This window comes from Siniperca chuatsi, linkage group LG21, assembly GCF_020085105.1.
Source record: "Siniperca chuatsi isolate FFG_IHB_CAS linkage group LG21, ASM2008510v1, whole genome shotgun sequence".
Lineage (NCBI taxonomy): Eukaryota > Metazoa > Chordata > Actinopteri > Centrarchiformes > Sinipercidae > Siniperca > Siniperca chuatsi.
In genome coordinates, this window is record NC_058062.1 from 2,035,106 (window position 1) to 2,054,536 (window position 19,431).

Below are 19,431 nucleotides of genomic sequence, written 5' to 3' on the forward strand. Positions count from 1 at the left end.
TGATTTTCGGCAGATAGACCGATACTAACGTTAACCACACACAGGTGAGAGAGGTGTGAAATCTGATAAATCAAACTAATTTTGACCCCCAGCACATTCCTGTTAACCGCTGCTCTTCTCAGATTATCCAATACATATCTCACAGTTTGTGGTTTATCCAGGTAAAGCACACAACTAATGTTCAAAATAATATTTTATTGATAATAAAAACAAGCAAGCAAAGGTTCGGGTGCCATTCTTACTTACTACATTCAAGTATAAAATCACCTTCATAGTAAACATGCATTTCCCTTAATATCCTTGAGACTGATTGCATCCATTGCAGTCGCAACAAGAAACAAAACCCTAATGTTTCATGTAGCAATAAATTAACTAGAATAATGTACTGTAATTCATAAATTGACACTGTAAACAAAAGGAAAAGACTACAGCATCTAAGATATACTTCTTTGTTACCCTTTCCCACAACAACATTACACACAGCTGTCTGGAAAAGACAACATGTCTTAAGGCCCATATTTAGCACTGTGTGCGTTTGGCATCAGATCGGTTTAAAACGAGTGACGATTCGAGGGGAACCTGACTCAACGCCAGCAGGAACCCAAGTGTGAGAAAGATAAAAGTTCAGGTCCTCAGTTTGTTTTGAAGTAAATGTTAAAAAACTGGACAGACTGTGGTGACAGAGCAACGGTCTTTGGTAACTGATATCAGAAGGGTTTATCGTGTGTGGGGCAGCATTACACAGTTTTGTTGTTTGAAGCAGAGAGGTCAACGTGTTAAAGGGGCACTCCACTGATTATACAAATCTAATATTCATTTACTCGTCACGGTTAGTTACTACTCAGCCTGTAAACACATATATAATGTCCTTTATGGCTATCTCAGCTCGGGCTTCGAATCCATTAAAACGCGCCTGTGGAGCTAAACAAAAAAAAAGCTCCATAGTTTGTTTACATCTATGTTTCCTAGCTGGCAGTCTTCTTCCTCATTGCTTCTGTTGGCACCTGCATGCTCAGCACATGATTCAAACAAAATGGGGACTCATTGCTCTGTAGCACTGTCCTGTGGTCAAAAACTCCACAGGGTACCTTTAACAGAAAGCCCGATTTACAAACTTGTGTCTCAACTTTAGCGAAACTAAATCACTGGAGAACCCCTTTGAGCCACTTTCAGGATCACCAAAGTGATTACAGTTCATCCTGTGGGGAACCTGAATGTCTGTACCAGATTTCATGGCAATTCATCCAATAGCTGACGAGATATTTCAATCTGAACCCAATTGGCGACTGAACGGAGACTGAGTCGTGCTGCTAGCGTAGCTTAAAAACTCTGTCTGTTGTCACCAATGTGAAAAAAAACGTTAAATTATCCGATTTACCATCTCGCTGTCCCTGTTTTCCCCCTGAAACATCCTCCAACGCTTATTAGGAGGTGAGAAAAAGTAGTAAGGAAGAGAAAAGGACTCATTTTTTCTTTCTTCTGGCACAAACTAATTTCATCTGGACTAACTGCAGTCGCCCACTCGTAACGGTGAAACGCTTCCTGGAATGCAGAGTCACGGGTCGCCCTCAAGACGATCTGGATCTGATTATACCTAAACCAATTATATAGCACATCGTGTATGATGAAGGAATAAGAACAGAAGAAAAACAGCATAACAGAAGAATGAGGCTGAAAATGAATTTAACACTCAAACAAAAACGAAAAGAAGGAGTTCAGTTTCTTGATAATGTTTCCCTTTTAACTGCTTTGCTCCCAATTTGTCTCTAAATGAAAGTCACTGCCAGATGACGAGGAAGGGTCGGCTCGTAAATATCTTGAGATTGCAGAATATCCGTCGTAAAAGTTCATTTTACGGTCGTGATTAGCTCGTGACTGCAGCTGAACATGTAGGACAAACTGGGGAGAACAGCAGCGAATACGCAACACAACTGCTTCACGTGGTGTGAATCAGTCTTCGACACGCTAGAAGGAAGAGCAATATTATAACAGACGTATGGAGTAATATATATACACACACACACACGTTATAATACTGTTCTTCTTTGTCATCAAGGTTGAATTCGTGTGCATAACATGCTTTTATGAGTGCAAGAGATGTCACACAAGAGAGTGAAAGAACTTTTACAGGATAAGCCTGGCATTATTCAAGTTATTCATCGTCATCAAATCCCACGAAAACACCAAAACCAGCAACCAGACTTCGTGTCTGTGGCTCGCAGCTCCAAGCACACTGGTTCCTCCTGAAGACGTAAATATTAAAACACCTGTTGGGGACTATTTTCAGCGGCGGATGAATCCACATGTGGTGCTGTAGTGAGTGTTTGGGGCAGCAGGACGGTGTGTGTGTGGCTGAGTCAGAATAAACTACAGTGTGTGTGTTCATGGTGATGAAGGAACATGTCGCCCAGTGCAGCAGAGCGGCTCGCTGATGTGTTTTAATAGTTTCTGGACAACAATGGAGCTCTGTGGTTCACACACAACACCTGTTAGCTGATACGTTCGCTGCTGGTTTGGGTCTCTTTCGTGGGATTTGTTGACAAGAAGAAATATATAGAATAATCACCAGACTTACGCTTGAAGTCAGTACATGCAGTCAGAGCAGCTGCACCCAATGAAAACAGGAATATTTCTGTTAAAACCTAAAGTCAGTGTCGTTCTTCAGGATCTCTTCACACAGGCACTAGCATTACCCATTACCCACCCACTCTGTATATAATTGTTGAAAAGCCTTGAATCAAAAGTGCTTTTTATTTGATTAACAAATCTCTGTCCACCATGCCTCAGTGAAGTCTGTTTAAAGCACGTTTTCATAATTTCTTCTGATTAATTTCTAATTTATGTGCACAAAATAATAAGAGCGAGGCCAGGAATGAACCAAAATGAGGTATATCTTGTGTGCACAGTACCTCCTCATGCCTTTTGATTTAGTACAGATAAACGGTGAGAGTGAGATTAATGCTTGGTACCAGATGGCAGGTGTAAAAACCAAACATACCACAGTGTCAGTCTCTGTTTGCAGAGGCTGGATCATCATCATCATCATCATCATCATCATCATCCCCGGGTGATTCTTCCAGCTGTGGAGAGCGAAACACCTCCAGCTGTGCCCTCCTCTTCCTCACCAGACACACATCAGATGCTGTCGTAGTCCGATTCTCGCCTGCTGGTCTCGGCAAGCCCCTCGACCACAAAGAAGGTCACGGAGCCCAGGAAACCCATCACGACCAGGATGAGCAGCTGCCAGTGCAGCAGCAGGTAGTTACTGTAGAAGAAGGCCAGAGCGGCCAGGATGGACTGGAGAGAAAATACAACCATATGTTCCAAGAAATCTGTGAAACTGAATGAAAGTAGCTGCAAAATAATATATTCACACTCCTACTTCTTACACGTTTTCTATTCACTGTTTTAACTTACAGCGGTGTGGAAAAGTGTTTGCCCCCTTCCTGATGTCACACTTAAATGTTTCAGATCAAACAAATTTAAATATTAGTCAAAGATAACACAAGTAAACACAAAATGCAGTTTTTAAATGAAGGTTGTTATTATTAAGGGAAAACAAAATCCAAACCTACATGGCCCTGTGTGAAAAAGTGATTGCCCCCTAAACCTAATAACTGGTTGAACTTGGTCTGGACTTTGACTAGGCCTTGATGATCCCCAAGACTTTTGACTGACGAGACAAAAGTGGAACTTTTTGGAAGGTGTGTGTCCCATTACATCTGGCGTAAAAGTAACACCGCATTTCAGAAAAAGAACATCATACCAACAGTAAAATATGGTGGTGGTAGTGTGATGGTCTGGGGCTGTTTTCCTGCTTCAGGACCTGGAAGACTTGTTGTGATAAATGGAACCATGAATTCTGCTGTCTACCAAAAACTCCTGAAGGAGAACGTCCGGCCATCTGTTCGTGACCTCAAGCTGAAGTGAACTTGAGTTCTGCAGCAGGACAACGATCCAAAACACACCAGCAAGTCCTCCTCTGAATGGCTGAAGAAGAACAAAATGAAGACTTTGGAGTGGCCTAGTCAAAGTCCTGACCTGAATCCTATTGAGATGCTGTGGCATGACCTTAAAAAGGCAGTTCATGCTCGAAAACCCTCCAATATGGCTGAATTACAACAATTCTGCAAAGATGAGTGGACCAAAACTCCTCCACAGCGCTGTAAAAGACTCACTGCAAGTTATCGCAAACGCTTGATTGCAGTTGCTGCTGCTAAGGGTGGAGCAACCAGTTATTAGGTTTAGGGGGCAATCACTTTTTCACACAGGGCCATGTAGGTTTGGATTTAGTTTTCCCTTAATAATAACAACCTTCATTTAAAAACTGCATTTTGTGTTTACTTGTGTTATCTTTGACTAATATTTAAATTTGTTTGATCTGAAACATTCAAGTGTGACAAACATGCAAAAAAAATAAGAAATCAGGAAGGGGGCAAACACTTTTTCACACCGCTGTATGTTGTTATCGCCACAGTGAGCTGGGTCTGAAACTCACCTGCATGAACTTGAAGACAGCGAAGGCGGGGGCGCTGTTGTCGCGGAACATGAAGCCGATGATGCTGAGGAGCTGAGTGTTGAAGCAGCTGTCGCCGAAACCGAGCAAGAAGCTGCACAGCAATGCCACGGCAACACTGGACCACAACACACAAACATTCAAGTTAAAAAGACTTCATGTAATCAAGTCCTATCAACTGGGTCTAGACACAGTCTGATTAAACAGATTCAGGACATCAGAGGAGTGTTTCAGAAAAGCACTAAACCAGGATTAAAAAGTTGCATAAAGCCAACTCAGAGCTCATAACATCAGAGCGAGTCAAGCTTAAAAACTGCTCGTTCCTGACTCTGAAACAGGACAATGCTGTTTCAGAGCACTGAAACAACATCTGCCGGACGATGCTGAGGATGTTTTATGAGTCTGTGGTGGCCAGTGCTGTCCTGTATGCTGTTGCATGCTGGGGCAGCAGGCTGAGGGCAGCAGGCTGAGGGTAGCGGACGCCAACAGACTCAACAAACTGATCCGTAAGGCCGGTGACATTGTGGGGGTGGAGCTGGACTCTCTGGCGGTGGTGTCAGAGAGGAGGATGCTGGGTAAACTACACGCCATCTTGGACAGCGTCTCCCACCCGCTCCATGACGAGCTGGTCAAACAAAGGAGCACCTTCAGCGGAAGACTCATCCCCCCACAATGCACCACAGAGCGCCACAGGAAGTCATTCCTGCCTGTGGCCATCAGACTCTTTAACTCCTCCCTCTAAGTGTCAGTCTGTATGACCCGAAGTCACTAAACTGGACATTGATCATTAACATCTCTGCAATACTTGACATAATTGTGCAATATCCTCCGTCTCATAATCATCTTAATAAGCTACACTTAACTTGACAGTTCATTGCACTTTTACTTAGTACTTATATTATTACATTGTATTATTATACCGTACATACTTATCATCAACCGGTAATCCACTTTGTACTTTACACTTCTTTAAATTTTATACTTATATCCACTTTGGTACTTAATTTATCCGACCTGTATTATATTTTTTACTTAGTACTTCTGTTCCTGTGTGCACTGACGTGACAGTGAGCTGCTGTAGCTAAAGAGTTTCCCCCTCGGGGATCAATAAAGGATTTCTGATTCATGATGGAAATACTGTTTAAATACCTTTAGACTGGGTGTCTGTTTCTTTCATTTAATTTATCAGGCTACAGCAGTTCACAGTCTAAATAGTTTAAAACACTTGCAGTGCATTTAAAAGCTCATCAGCTGACTGGAACAATGTGCCGGCCTTGGCGAAACGTGATAAATGTGATGATGAACCTTAAACTGACTCATGTTCACAAAGCAGCAGTAAAGAGGAACTTTGGAGAAAAACAGTGTTTCAGTGTGACATCTTTACATCAGGAGACACCAGTTTCTCCTTTAGCATTTTCCTTTTTGGTGCTTTACACACTTTACACTTAAAATTAACCTTTATTGGAAAGTAAACAATATATATAAAAAGAATGTACAGCATGAACTATAAACCAGCTGTCACAGTGTCTTGTTTCCGTAGTTAGTACACAAGAAATCACTGTACTTTAGCATTTTGCACTAACAGTATGTGTTTTGACAGACAAAGCAAAGCAAAATGTTTTCCCAAAGATTTACTCATTGATTTCTGTTTCCCAACGTCTTTCTCGAGCGGTCTCACCACCATATGAAATGCATTTGAATTATTTGGAGCTGCGAGTGGCTCCTCTGTTTCCTTTGTGCCGACAATAGTGTACATCAGCAGCACATCCAAAAGCAAAGCATGCTTCCACGAGTCAGACTTATTTAAACTTCCTGTATAAAAACAGAGCCTGTTCCAGACCTCTGAGTCTCTGATTTGTTCAGTGACTCAAATAATAACTCTAAATAATTTACTGAAGTGAGCCTGGTTTAACTGGTAACCTTGCTTTATGAAGTACCCCTCAGGTCTCTGTGGTCTTTGTACCTGGGGGTGATGTAGGCCTGCAGATCCGTTCCTGCCTCCGGGGCTATCGGAGCGTCGCTGGCAATGTTGAGGAAAATCAGGTAAAAGGCGACAAAGTGAGTGATGAGCCCCAGCAGCACCACCGGGTTCCTCCCAAACCGGTTGCACTTGTTCAGCATCCCGAACACGCCCCCTCCTGGCCAGACAGAGCAGAGAGAGGAGGGAAGTGAATACGTTTCCGCCTCGTGACCTTCCTCGGGCCGTTTCCTCGTTCTCTCCGCAGGGCTTTCACGTGACAAACTGCATCATAAACAAGCAGAAGAAGAGATGCAGCGCAGAGGACTCGCCTAAGATCTCGCCTATGCCGATGAAAATTCCAGAGATGCCGATCAAACTCTTCGCATCTTGGCCAAACCGCGTCATGGCTCCGATACACGTCCCATACACCCCGCTGTAAAAGGTGAGCTCCAAGCCTGAGAGCAGACAGAGCAGTATGGCAGTTACATTCTCCACGTGCATTTTAGTTTGACCTCCACCACACACCTTAACACGTCTTCGTCTCGTTTCACCCACCTGTGTATCCTATGGAGACGCTCAGCAGCAGCATCTCTTTGGTTATAAATATTTTACAGGCTTTAACTGCAAAAAAAAAAAGAAAGAAAGAAGGTGGATGTTAACACGTGAGGCAGCTCCGTCACGCCAACGGTGAGAAGCTCGTGAAACGGAGGTTATTTTAGTAAACCTACCAAAGGCGTCCAGAGCTTGTGAGCCGAGGCCTGAGCGAGGCGAGCTGCGAGGAGGAGGAGGAGGAGGAAAGTTGATGAAGACATTATGGTACTGATACAACGGCATGGATCTTTTTGCCTTAAAGCACCCTGTCCCCTCGACCTTTCGCAGGCTCATATTTCTTCTAATCCCTAAACTGGACTTGGTTGCCGTGGCGACTGTATCGCAGCAGTTTCAAAGAGAAATGTAGAAAAGACAACAAAGGATAGCATTTGCAGTTAAAGGTCACCTGTCTCGTCCTGTGCTGCTCCACAAAAAAAATTATCATTCCTGCTCCGGGTGGGATGACCGGGGCTACCATCTGTCTTTTAAAAAACTATTTTCCAGGACATTTCCAGGACATTTCCAGGGTACTTTCCACAATCTATGGAGGTTTTTTTGTGGAAGTCTTGTTAACTAACGCCAGGATGAGACTAACAGACTATCCCAGAAAAGAGGCTCAAGCAGGGGCACTGCTGACATTGTGGGCCCCCCTAACAACAGATCAACAGCGATGACACAATAAATATCTCTAATCAATGGCCAGTTCCAGTGTCCCTGTGCAGTGAATGCTTTAGGAATCGCCCCTTACAGCTTCGCAGGGCTCAACATATCCAGAATCCACGGATGCCACTGAGAGCATCCGCCCCAAATTACACATCCGTAAAACTAAACGCGCTGATTTATCGGACACAAAGCGCCATTAACAGCACATTTTATTCAACAGCGGCGCTCTTCGATGGACTTCAAGTTGTGGGAAAGTGAAGTCATCACAGCCTGTAGCAGAGGCGGTGATCATGATTACAATCTGAGGCTAAATGGATGTTTAGTGTGGGCACAGTGTCGCCTCAGGGGCTTAATGCGAAATTAGATCTAGCTTGTTTCATCTAAACAGCACAAACGATCTACTTGTAATATATTATAGAGCTGCGATCGATTAGTTATCAGCTATCAAATGATCTGCCAACTATTTTGATAGTTGATTAATCGTTTTGAGTCATTTTTTTAAGAAACAAATGTCCAAATTCTCTGATTTCCTCAAATGTGAATATGCTCTGGTGTTGTTACTCCTCCGTGACAGTAAACTGAAAATCTTTGGGTTGTGGACAAAACGAGACATCTGAGGACTGATCAACATTTTTCACCATTTTCTGGACCAAATAACTAATCGATTAATCGAGAAAATGATCGACAGATCATTATAGAAATATAGCAGCCCTGCTATATTTGTATAATGGGGATTTTCACCTGGTCGGTCTTTGTCTCTTACTGGCTGCTTCTCTGATAATGATGTGTAATAACGTGTTATTACGTGTGTCAGCATGTGCATCCTTGTGATTATTATAAACCGTTTACGTGTTCAAATGTCATTATGTCTGGAGATCACATGTTCAATACTCCAGTGTAAGCATCCCGCTACTGGTTTGTATTCGTGGTTTAAAGTTGTGACGTTTATCCGCTTTTCCTCTATTATTAGACACACGTCAGCATAAAAAGGTCTGAGGAAGAGCGCCGAGCTTCAAACACATTGCAAAGCAGAGTAGCTGCTGATCCAAGCCTTTTTCTGTGTTCTTAATGTCTGTAGCAGTAAATGTTCTCACTTTTCTGGATTCACTGGCCGTTATCGCTCAACATATCGGAAGCTTACGCTTTTTCGCCAGATGTGGAAAACTTTCCAGAGTTTCGGTCTCCGACCTTCGGTCAGTTGAGTCTGATTTGCGCATGTTTTCATTCACCTTTAAGAGGCATTATCAGCTGAAAAACATGATATCATCCAATTGCATTTTTACCTCGTCCCTGACCCCTCTACACAGAAACCGGATCATAATTCTGTTGCACATTAAAAACTTGCTTTCTCCAGGACCGTTTCAAGACTCGTAAGCGGCATACAGTAACTGAATTCCAGGTTTTCCAGGACCCATGGGAATCCTGATAACACTCACCTAGCTGTGGAGAAGCTCTCTGTGGATTCGGCCTGCAGCAGCGACTCCGACACCTCAGAGGGAGCGGGTTCAGGCTCGGGCTTCCGGATCAAAAAGAAGAGGAAGCAACCCACCAGACTGATCACGGTGAGAGAGATGAACACCGTCTGGCGGTCCTTGTCTGAGACACACAACATGAGTCACACGCTTAAAATTAAACTTCACATGAGACGTCGGCATGGGAAGTGAGCTCTATGAATAGCAAGAAACACACAGAGGGAGAGATGTTAGAAAATGCTTCCTACCTGTTATGTGGACGTGTCCGTGCCAGGCACAGTATATGTACAGATTTCCAAAGAATAAGCTGCAGAGAGACGAGGGATGTTAAAAACATCCTGCATTCAAAGCTCAACACGTACACCAAGCAACACAGTTGAAACTCATGTAGATTCAGGTACATGCTGGCAACAAAGGCTCACCTGAACTGCAGCAGTGCCCAAAATATGCCGCTGTTTCTTCCAATTGTGGTGTCAGTGGAGTTGATGGCAAGCACATTCCCCTGAGCAGTCCACAAGACTAAAACACAAAGAGGAAAGATCCGAAAATAGAAACGTGGAGAAGACGCAGCAGAAATGGTCTTTAGATAATGTTTCTTTACCTGCTGCTCCTATGCCAACCAACACAGACGCTGTATAGAAGCTCCATGTGTACGGGTAAATGAACATAGCAATGTAGCCGCTGTAGAAACCAACATTGAGAGACATTAGAAGCCTGAACTGGCATTAAACGGATGGAGCGGGGGGTTGTGTTAGCCAGTGTTGGTTTACCTGTACAAAAGCCCACTAAAAAACATTGACAGCTGCGGCCCAATGACAGTCACCACTGAAGGGGCGATCAGGTTGGATGCAGAGAAAACGCCATAGATGATGGCCATGCTGCAAGTGACAGACGGCAGGACAGTTAATGCATACAGTAAAGGACAGTGTGTATACTATCCAGCCCATGGAGAGCCTTCTTGACAGAAGAAGCTTTGTGATTTAGAGAAAGACTGGTGCATTTTGGGAGGGTTTTTTTTCCTTGTGCTTTCAAAGACTTCCCTTGCTTAAGTGGCAAGATCATGTAGGATGTTTCCTGCTGAAACCCTGACTGGACTCAGAGTAAACTTTGTTAAATGGCTGCATTTATATAGTGCTTTTCTCTAAAAAACTTTACATTTATATATTTTGCCTCTCATTCACCCATTCAAGCACACACACACACAGCGATTGCAGTGAGCTACCATGCAAGGTGCTGGCCCGACCATCGGGAGCAATTTAGGGTTCAGAGTCTTGCCCAAGGACACTTTGACAAGTGGACAACAGGAGCTGGAGATCAAACCGCCGCCCCTGTTCCCTTAAATAGTTTACCGAAGATTGAATTATCCTTCAAGGGCTTCTGAGTGCGACAGATTTGATTATAGAAGGTGCCACCGGGTCTGTTTAAATGCTGGGAAAGTCTGAATCTGAGTCTGTGAATCCACAGCATGTCGTGCTCAGCCTAACATATGCACAGATATATTGTGTACTGGGGCATCAGATGATAAAAACCAAAATGTAAAAACATAATCCAAGCGCATGTGGCTGTAAGGATACCAAAGGTTTACCTCGTGTATCCGCTCCCGTGGAACTCGGTGCTGTTGAAGCTCTTGATAACTGTTTGCTGTAAAGATGAAGAAAGAGGACTGTTTAGGACTGATGTATCTTATCTGAAGATATGTGTGATCAACCTGGAATGTACATCCGTAAATCCAACCTACCTCTATATTGCCGCATGTTTGGAAAGCAGTGAACATGAACATAAAGCCGAAGCCTAGGATAATGATGTTTAACAGCTTCTTCCCCTCTGGACTCATTTTGCAGGATATGCAGCAAATTCCTTTATGGAAGTGAATACAAAACAAATCTACTGGAGTGAATGGCACATCTGAGAAAAGAAGAAGAGAAGTTGAAATCAGAAGAGCGTGTGATATTCACACAGCATTAATGCACTCACTGCAACACTCATTGAAATTCTCTTTTTGTACCAAACTTCGTTCGAAAATCTGTTGTTTCAACACAAACACGTAGACACTTAAAAGACTGTGACAAGTCATAAATGCTTCACGGCATTTATGATTTGACAGCGCACACTGGTCATTTCGGCATACAGTAGATCTACACAACAACTACTTTATTTAGATAAAATAATAACTAAGAATTGTTTCCCACCGCGCGCCGCCACCGTGGATGACAGCCTAGAAATGACCTTCTAACTTAAAGTTAAACTTAAATAAGTGCTGTTTGGTTAATGAATTGTATGCAGGATTATAAAATAGATCATTCGAATTTCCCATAAGACATAAATATGTGTTCTATCAATGTATGTCTGACTATAAGCAAGGGAGCATTTAACTGGCAGGTTTTTAAAGGGGGATTGTCAGTGTTTCTTAAACCGAAGAAAGAGGAAAGATCAGGACAATGACTGATCACAAGAGAAAGATGTGTCTTTTCTTGTGTAACGTTAAGCTTAAGAAAACAACTGCAGGGTTGACACAACAAACAACTTACCAACAATGCTGAAGCTGCTTAGCTAACCCTTTGGCTGCTCCTCTTTGTGCGGACTCAGCGTGTTATTAGTACCATAGTTAGCTCTTTGTGGAAAGTCCGATGTCCTCAGCCATTTATCTTCTCCGTGTGGCTCCTAAACTAACTTCAACATGCCGGTTTCCGTCTTGTAAAATAGATTCTCTGGAATACTTTCACCGGTAAACAGGACTTGCCCGAAACTAGAAAGGGTTGTCACGTGAATGAATCAGCTGACTGTAGTGCGTGACTAGCTAACTATGAGTTTGGCATAAAATCGTCGATTTACAAACGCTCAGTTCAGCGGAAACGCACTAACAGCGAATCTGCTTAAACTTATCCAGTTTTGTTTCGTTTGTTTATGGAAAATGGATTCTACTTCCGGGCAGTTATTTAGTAATTTTACTTCATAAAAAGGCAGGCGTAAATGTAACACATTTTAAACCACGTTTATTAATGTGTTAATAACCTTATATGAATACTAAGGGGTTTCTTGTTTTAAAAAAACAATTAATATTTTGAGGTAATGCTACAGCTAGCGAGCAAGCTAGCGCTACAAGTAAAACTACTTCCGGTCCAACATAAACCAACAACTGAATATAAAAAAAAAACAAATTGTAAACGCGTTCCGTGTAATGAATCAGTGCCAAAGAATACACCTCCCAGAAAAAAATAATGTTTTATTTATTCTGTTTGCTTGTTGATGTGTTTGGCGCTTTTATTTTAGAATAACATAATTAAAGTGATTCCACAAGAGGGCGCCAATGCGGCAAATAGGATACCGAGGAGCGCCTAATTCTAGAGTAGAAGAAGACTCTGGTTCGGGGCAGTTGAAAACGAGGAGGACGTACACATCCATGAGGCGGACGTGCGGAGTTGTGCTGGAAGAAGTCGTGCATTTTGCGATTGTGCAGCCCCCAAAACCCTACAGGCAAGGCGATTTCGTTTAAATTACACCCTCGTGCGTGCGTGTGTGGACTTTTACAAACAGGTAGGCTCTATCGTAGCCAAGATATAAACTGTTTTGAGGAAGGCAACAAGGCCTCACAGGATAATGGCCATGAATTACGGTAGGCCTCCGCCAGACGTCGACGGCATGACTTCTCTGAAAGTGGACAACTTAACATACCGAACATCGCCCGAAACCCTCAGACGTGTATTCGAGAAGTATGGCCGGGTAGGGGACGTCTACATTCCCCGAGACCGCTACACGAAAGAAAGTCGGGGTTTCGCGTTTGTGCGTTTCCACGACAAAAGGGACGCCGAGGATGCGATGGACGCCATGGACGGCGCGCTCCTGGATGGGCGGGAGTTGCGGGTCCAGATGGCCCGGTATGGCAGACCCCCCGATTCCCACCACGGTGGAGGGCGGCGAGGAGGGCCGACCAGGAGGCACGGCGGCCATGGACGCCGAAGCAGGAGGTAAGAATAGGCAAACAGCTAACGTTAGTTAGCCCATTTTAGTTGTATGGACGCAGTCAGTTGCCAGACTCCATTGAAAAATTTGGCTATTCAGAGTGGCCGCGGTCTATTGACCAATACGCATTACAAAAGTATTTTTACGAACCAGCCAGATTGACTCAACGATCCGGCACAGATCCCATACAGCAAACAAAACTTTTTGAAATGATTTTACCAAAGACCTCGGAGGGCGGTGCGAGTAGTGTGACACAACACTTAACCTGTAAATAATCATCTTCTTGGTGGATCATTTGAATGCCGACCCAACCAGGAGAACCTACTGATCCATAACTTTACATCAAATCTATTCTGTTATGTAGTGATGTTTGAGTCTCTTCCTGTTATAGAGACAAGCAGCCACAAGTAACAGCTTTTCACTTGGTGTTCTTTAGGATGTAGTATCTGCTAATGCCAGCTAATCTGGCTCTTTAATCTTTTAATGGAAAAAGTTAGCAAACATGACCACGTCTATATAGTCAGGAGTGCCATTGCAGGTCATGTTTTCCTCACTTCAGTACCAGCTGCTTTCATATTGTAGATGATAACTCAACCCACTGAATGTATCCAGCTCTTCCCCCAGCCCAAGACACAGAAGACGCAGCCGATCCCGCAGCAGGAGCCGCTCTCGTTCCCGAAGCCGATCCCGCTACAGCAGATCCAGGTCCCGGTCCTACTCCAGATCCAAGTCCCACTCTCCCAGGAGCAAGAAGACCACGGCCAAGTCCCAATCTCGTTCCAGATCTAGATCCAGGGGTCAGTCCAAGTCCAAGTCCAAATCCAAATCCAAGTCCAAGTCCAGGTCCAGGTCCAGAAGCCGCACCCCTTCCTCCAAAAGAGGGTCAAGGTCGATATCCAAAAGCCCGCCCAAGTCCGCAGCAGAAAATGGAGGCGAATCTCCTTAGAGCCCAGCACTTCAGCAACAGGTGAGTTCTGTTGCTGTTTCACCGGCAGTAAGAGATATTTTCTGTTAAGGTTTTGTTTCCAGTGTCTTTTTATATTTTTATTTTTAAAAGTTGTTAGTACCAGGGTCAGAGACGGTCTAGTTACCATTTGGCTGTAGCCGGTAAGTTTATCCCCTTGACCCCTTGACCAGCCAATTCAGAAGGCACTGACATCATTTTGAAGGGATTTTAGAAATAGACTAGTTAGCTCTTAAAACTAAAATTTTAGTTTTTAAATAACAGTTGCTCATAAACACAAACTTTTATTTTATTTTTTTTGCCCTGTAAATATAAATCGTGGGGGTTTTTTTTTTTTTTTTCCTGCAAACTTGATCTGCAACATAAGTTTTTGAACTCATAGTTACATTTTCTGTCATACCCAGTGTACAAGCTCATAATTTTCACTGAATACTAAGCGAAGTGTTTTTTAAGAACAGTTCTGACGGTAAACCAAATCTGGAATTCTCTCCTTCCCAAGCTGCGGCATCCTGTTTGCTAAAGTGGAGTTTGAGCTGAGCTGAGGCAGTATGAGCAGTTAGAAGGTGTATGGTGAGCTGCCCACAGGCCGCCTGCTGCTGGTGAGGGTTTCTGTGCAGCAGGGTGGAGGCAGTCAGAGTTGGGGTTTGGTGTTGAGGTACGTCTGTCTGTCCGCCACTGGACATAAAGCTGTCCTCCAGGTCGCGTCCCCAGCCAGGGGGGGACGCTGGTGTTGGAGGGGCACCGAGGTTTGTCCAACTCTACTCCCATGTCAGTCCCACTTTGTTTAAGTTCCATTTCCTTGCTAACATCTGTTTTTGTACCACATTTTAAATATGACAGATTTCCAATGTAAGAACTTTTTTATTTATTTTTATTTATTTATTTTAAATAGAATTTATTGAGAGAGACTGTAGTGAGATAAGAAAGCCGTAATCAGATAAGAGCTTTTCGTGTCCTGCCACGCCCGGCTTTAAGCGTTGCCAATTCAAACCCTAAATTAATGCTGTTAATCAGTAGGAGTTCCTCATGAAGCAGATGCACGATGCAGAGCTCAGTTATTCAAGTCAAATTCAAATCTTTTAGTGAAACCTGGTCTTGTGACTGGGGCTGCAACTAGCCATTACTGCCATCAATAAATCTGCTGATTTCTTTTGTTTTTTTATTTTTGGGATTGAATCGTTTCATCTCTATAATGTCAGAAAATACTGATAATGCCCGTCACAAGTTCCCGGAGCCCGAGATGTTGTCTTTAAAAGTCTTTGTTTTTTCCGGCCAACTGTCCAAAACTCAAAGATTCAGTTTAATATGAAAAAGGCAGAAAGTCCTCACATTTGAGAAACTGGTGCCAGAGAATATTTCGCATTTTTGCTTAAAAAAAAAAAAAAATGCCTGAAATCATTAATCAGTCAACAGAAAATTGATTGGAAACTATTTTGATCATTGATGAATTGTTATTGTTTAATTGCATCCAAGCCACAAGGGGTGGAGCGCCCTGGTGGAATAGGGGTTTAAGGTGCTGACCGGGTCGAGGACCTTTTGTTGCATGTCATTCCCTGCACACCCCACCCACTAATGTTCTGCCATCCCTCTACCTGTTGACTGTCTAATAAAGGTATAAAATGCACAAATAATACTTCTTATTTAAAAACAAAGGCAAGCTATGCATGACATGAAAGTTACTGGAAAATATTGCAGGTGTGCGCGTTGGGATATGAGTTGATAATTCTAATAAATCGCTTTCTCTGGAGCTAAATGTTACATTAAAATCAGCCCCGGTTCAACGCTTCCTGTATACAACAATACGCAGTCAAACAGACGGCATCGCATTAAACGTACACACCTGATTGGTATCGGATTTTTCTAAAGATCAATGTCAGTCCGCCTTAAAATTAGTGGTCCAGTCCTAGTTGACACTGTGTTCGTGGGGGATTTGCACATTGTCCAAGTAAGAAAATGCCCTAACTGTTGCTCTTTTGACAGTTTTCAGATGAAGATCGCAGAACGTCGAGTTCCAGACTGGATCCCACGCAAGCAAGTGTCCTGCTGTAAAAGGTTATTATTGTGTCTTCCACGCTTTGGTTTGTTTTATTCATTTGGCCACAAAAGGGCTTTTTCATTTTATTGATGTGCTGTGATTTTATTTGTTCTTCATAACATGTTTATGATTTTAATAATCTGGTTCAATGTGGAGAGAAATTTCTGTTCTGACCTGCATTTGTAACGATTACACGGGATAATGTACGAGTATGTTCACGTTTAAGTTGGTACTAGTGGTTTAAGTTGCCTCTTTCCTTTTTAGTTCTTCTCCCCATGGCCTGTATCAAGACGCGAGTACATAGTCTAGCTTTCCTACGCCGCACATTGATCCTGGATAACCGGTGGCATAAATGTGGTCACCAACTGACTTCTTATTGCGGTAAAAGCTATACAATCGTTTTATCATCTCATCGAGTTTAGTCTAAAAGGGAAAGTCGCATTTCTTCCTGATGTTAGAAGCCGTGTTTTAAACCCAGACGGGACAAATTATTATTGCGGAAAGCAAAGGGATTCTACAAATTATTTTCATTATCAATTATTCTGTGGACCGTTTGTCTCGATTTAATCATTTGGTCTATAAAATGTCAGTGATGTTTGCTGGAAGAATGACAAAAAGGTTATGAGAATAGTTGCTGATGGATCATTTCCACTCTCTTGTTAATACGTCTCACTTTATGTCCACGTCGAGCTCCCGTAGAATTTTTCACGTTAGCCGCGATGATCTGTCCTGGTGAGTGAGCCGGCTTCGTGATACCGGAAAGCCCGAGTTAAACCCAAAGTTAGCCGGCTAACGCGTTAATCTCGCTCTGTGATACAGGCCTGCGGTGTCAGGATAGTTAGACACACCAAGGCTCGTTTTCCTCACATCCAGAGGCCATTTACAAATGTTCATTTCTTGTTCCGAGTTAAAAAGCATCCAAAGTGACATAATCCACACCAACTTTTAAACTTTGCTTATATTATTGTTTTCAAATCAGTGCAAACATTTCGTTGAACTGAAGTAATCCCTGAAAACTTAGCGTTGTCTGCTTCCTTACAGTCTTTATTTTCGCATCTCAGGGTGTCTTGTTAGACGGGACAGCAGATCACTTTAACTCCTGTGATAAATGTGTTCGGTGTAATTGCATATACAGTAAAATGACTGATGTGAACTGAAAGTTAAGTAGACATCAGTTTGAATGTTTCAGATCAGTGAAAGGTCATTTTAAGGTATAAGCTCATCTCCTTAAATCGTTGGTTTAATTTTACAGGACTCAAGACACAGTGTCTTGTTCTTTTCTTCTACATTTTTTTTTCTTATCCTAATCCTGCTTGTATGTTTATTTTTATTTTTTTGTGCACTAGGCGCAGTTGTGTAGCAGTTGAGTATTGCTGGTTAGCTGTTAAGGTGGCGCGTTGCTCTGCTGAGTGCTTGGATGTATCCAGTATTCTCCAGAATGCTCCTGTGACTACCAGTGGTACGGTTGCTACAGTCTCACCCTTTGTACAATGAAATGTCTTTCCCCACATGGTCATGGATGACAAATGTGACTTTAATTAAAGATTTTGGTGTTTTGTCTATAACGATCTCTTCTTTTATTACTCAGTTTTGTTGTGTATTTGCATACATGCAGTTGATAAGATACAATAAAGGGGCAGCCGCTGTGGTACTACTTAAAGTTGTACATGGCAGCTTCATGCTTCAAAATTATAAGGCGAGTGCTGACAAGAAAATGACCTCAGACTCCAAAGATGGCTGGCGTGCATCTGATCTGAGCAGCGTCTTTACTTTCACATGCAGTATTTAGTACACACAGAACTCCTGAGCAGTACAGTTTACTCAGCTGTTCATCAATAAGTATACCCCAAATTAAGTTTTTAGTCACAGTGATAGCGGCATGGCTGCAGGGATGGTAATGTCAGTTGGTCCAGACTGAAGCGGCTCAACAGCTACTGGATGGATTACCATGTGTTTTGCTACAGATATTCAAAGTCTCCGGAGGATCAGTTGTAATAAACTTCAGTGGGCTTTCCTCTGCTGCCACCAGCAGATCGAAGTTTTTGACTTATTCAGCCAGATTTGTAATCAATTTGATCGCTACTTAGTAAATGTTAGCGTGCTAACATGCTAAACTGTGGTGGTGAGCATGGTAAACATACTGATGTTTAGCATTTAGCTCAAAGCAGCACTGTTCACTAAAGCCTCAGAGCCACTAATCACTGCAGAGTCTTGCTTCTGTATCCTCGTTGTGTCTCAGACCAGAACAGCAAGAGACACTGAAAAAAATTGTTTTTATTGTAGGTGGACAAACAAGATGGTGCTGCATGCCAAAAAACCAGCAATGAAGAAAGATCAAAAACACTGGCACACTTAATTTCCATTGCACCAAATTTACTATCCATGCCTTCAGCCACATGTCCTTTTAAGAAAGTACACAAAAAACTCAGTAATAAATATTAGCTATTTAATTTAGTGTTTTAAGGCAAAGAAACATGTATCAATAATGATTTTTCATGCTGTTTTAAATCTTTTTTTATTTCTAATATAAAGTATAGACGTTAGATCTTCCATTAGAGCTGCACCTTTCTGTGTAGCGTGTTGGCCCACCGAACACCCCCACCCGAAAAATATGCTTTATATTCTCCTGAAGGTTGGAAGACCTGTGGATCAGAATCAGAATCAGAAATACTTTATTGATCCCTGTAGGGAAACTCTTTGTTCCAGCAGCTCGTCTTTACATCAGTGCACACAGGAGAAAGTACTAGCAAACAATATAAAACACTATAAAACAGGTCAGAAAATAAATAAAGTACCAGGTGGGTATAAGTATAAAATAAGTGTGAAGTACCAAGTGGGTTTACCGGTTGATGATGATAAAACAGTATAAATGCAATGTAATAAAATTAAGTAATAAGTAGTATTGCTGCAGCAGTAATGGAGGTATGAATAATAAATAGGAAAAAAACAACTAAATATTACACTGGAGTATTACACAGAATATTGCACAGTTATTCAAGTATTGCAGAGATATGATGATCATTGTCCAGTTTAGTGACTTCGGGTCAAACAGACTGACACTTAGAGGGAGGAGTTAAAGAGTCTGATGGCCACAGGCAGGAATGACTTCCTGTGGCGCTCTGTGGTGCATTGTGGGAGGACGAGTCTTTCGCTGAAGGTGCTCCTTTGTTTGACCAGCACGTCATGGAGCGGGTGGGAGACGCTGTCCAAGATGGCGTGTAGTTTACCCAGCATCCTCCTCTCTGACACCACCGCCAGAGAGTCCAGCTC

At 42.7% G+C, this 19,431-nt stretch overlaps 2 protein-coding genes across 10 annotated transcripts; one reads left to right on the top strand and one right to left on the bottom strand.

Moving 5' to 3' along the window:
• Positions 1 to 175: 175 nt before the first annotated feature.
• Positions 176 to 12,392, bottom strand: mfsd11 (major facilitator superfamily domain containing 11). The gene is made up of 14 exons (XM_044181592.1): positions 11,731 to 12,392; positions 10,941 to 11,107; positions 10,788 to 10,843; positions 9,973 to 10,080; positions 9,804 to 9,883; positions 9,625 to 9,721; positions 9,451 to 9,509; positions 9,167 to 9,326; positions 7,205 to 7,248; positions 7,032 to 7,097; positions 6,806 to 6,931; positions 6,480 to 6,654; positions 4,499 to 4,634; positions 176 to 3,297 (listed from the first exon to the last, which is right to left on the bottom strand). The coding sequence occupies exons 2-14, from the start codon at positions 11,034 to 11,036 to the stop codon at positions 3,136 to 3,138; spliced, it is 1,365 nt and encodes a 454-aa protein (XP_044037527.1). The 5' UTR covers positions 11,037 to 11,107; positions 11,731 to 12,392; the 3' UTR covers positions 176 to 3,135.
• Positions 12,393 to 12,550: 158 nt separating this feature from the next.
• srsf2b (serine and arginine rich splicing factor 2b) lies at positions 12,551 to 17,723 on the top strand. 9 transcript variants are annotated; one of them, XR_006376230.1, is made up of 5 exons: positions 12,563 to 13,167; positions 13,775 to 14,129; positions 14,626 to 14,872; positions 16,107 to 16,178; positions 17,508 to 17,723. XR_006376230.1 is itself a non-coding variant. In XM_044181601.1 (3 exons), exons 1-2 carry the CDS (start codon positions 12,800 to 12,802, stop codon positions 14,106 to 14,108), a joined length of 702 nt encoding a protein of 233 aa, XP_044037536.1. In that variant the 5' UTR covers positions 12,551 to 12,799; the 3' UTR covers positions 14,109 to 14,129; positions 16,107 to 17,723. The 9 variants fall into 9 exon arrangements, 2 of the variants coding, with proteins under 2 accessions (XP_044037536.1, XP_044037537.1); XR_006376231.1 differs by having other exon boundaries at positions 14,626 to 14,781; XR_006376229.1 differs by having other exon boundaries at positions 16,107 to 17,723.
• The last annotated feature ends 1,708 nt before the right edge of the window (positions 17,724 to 19,431 follow it).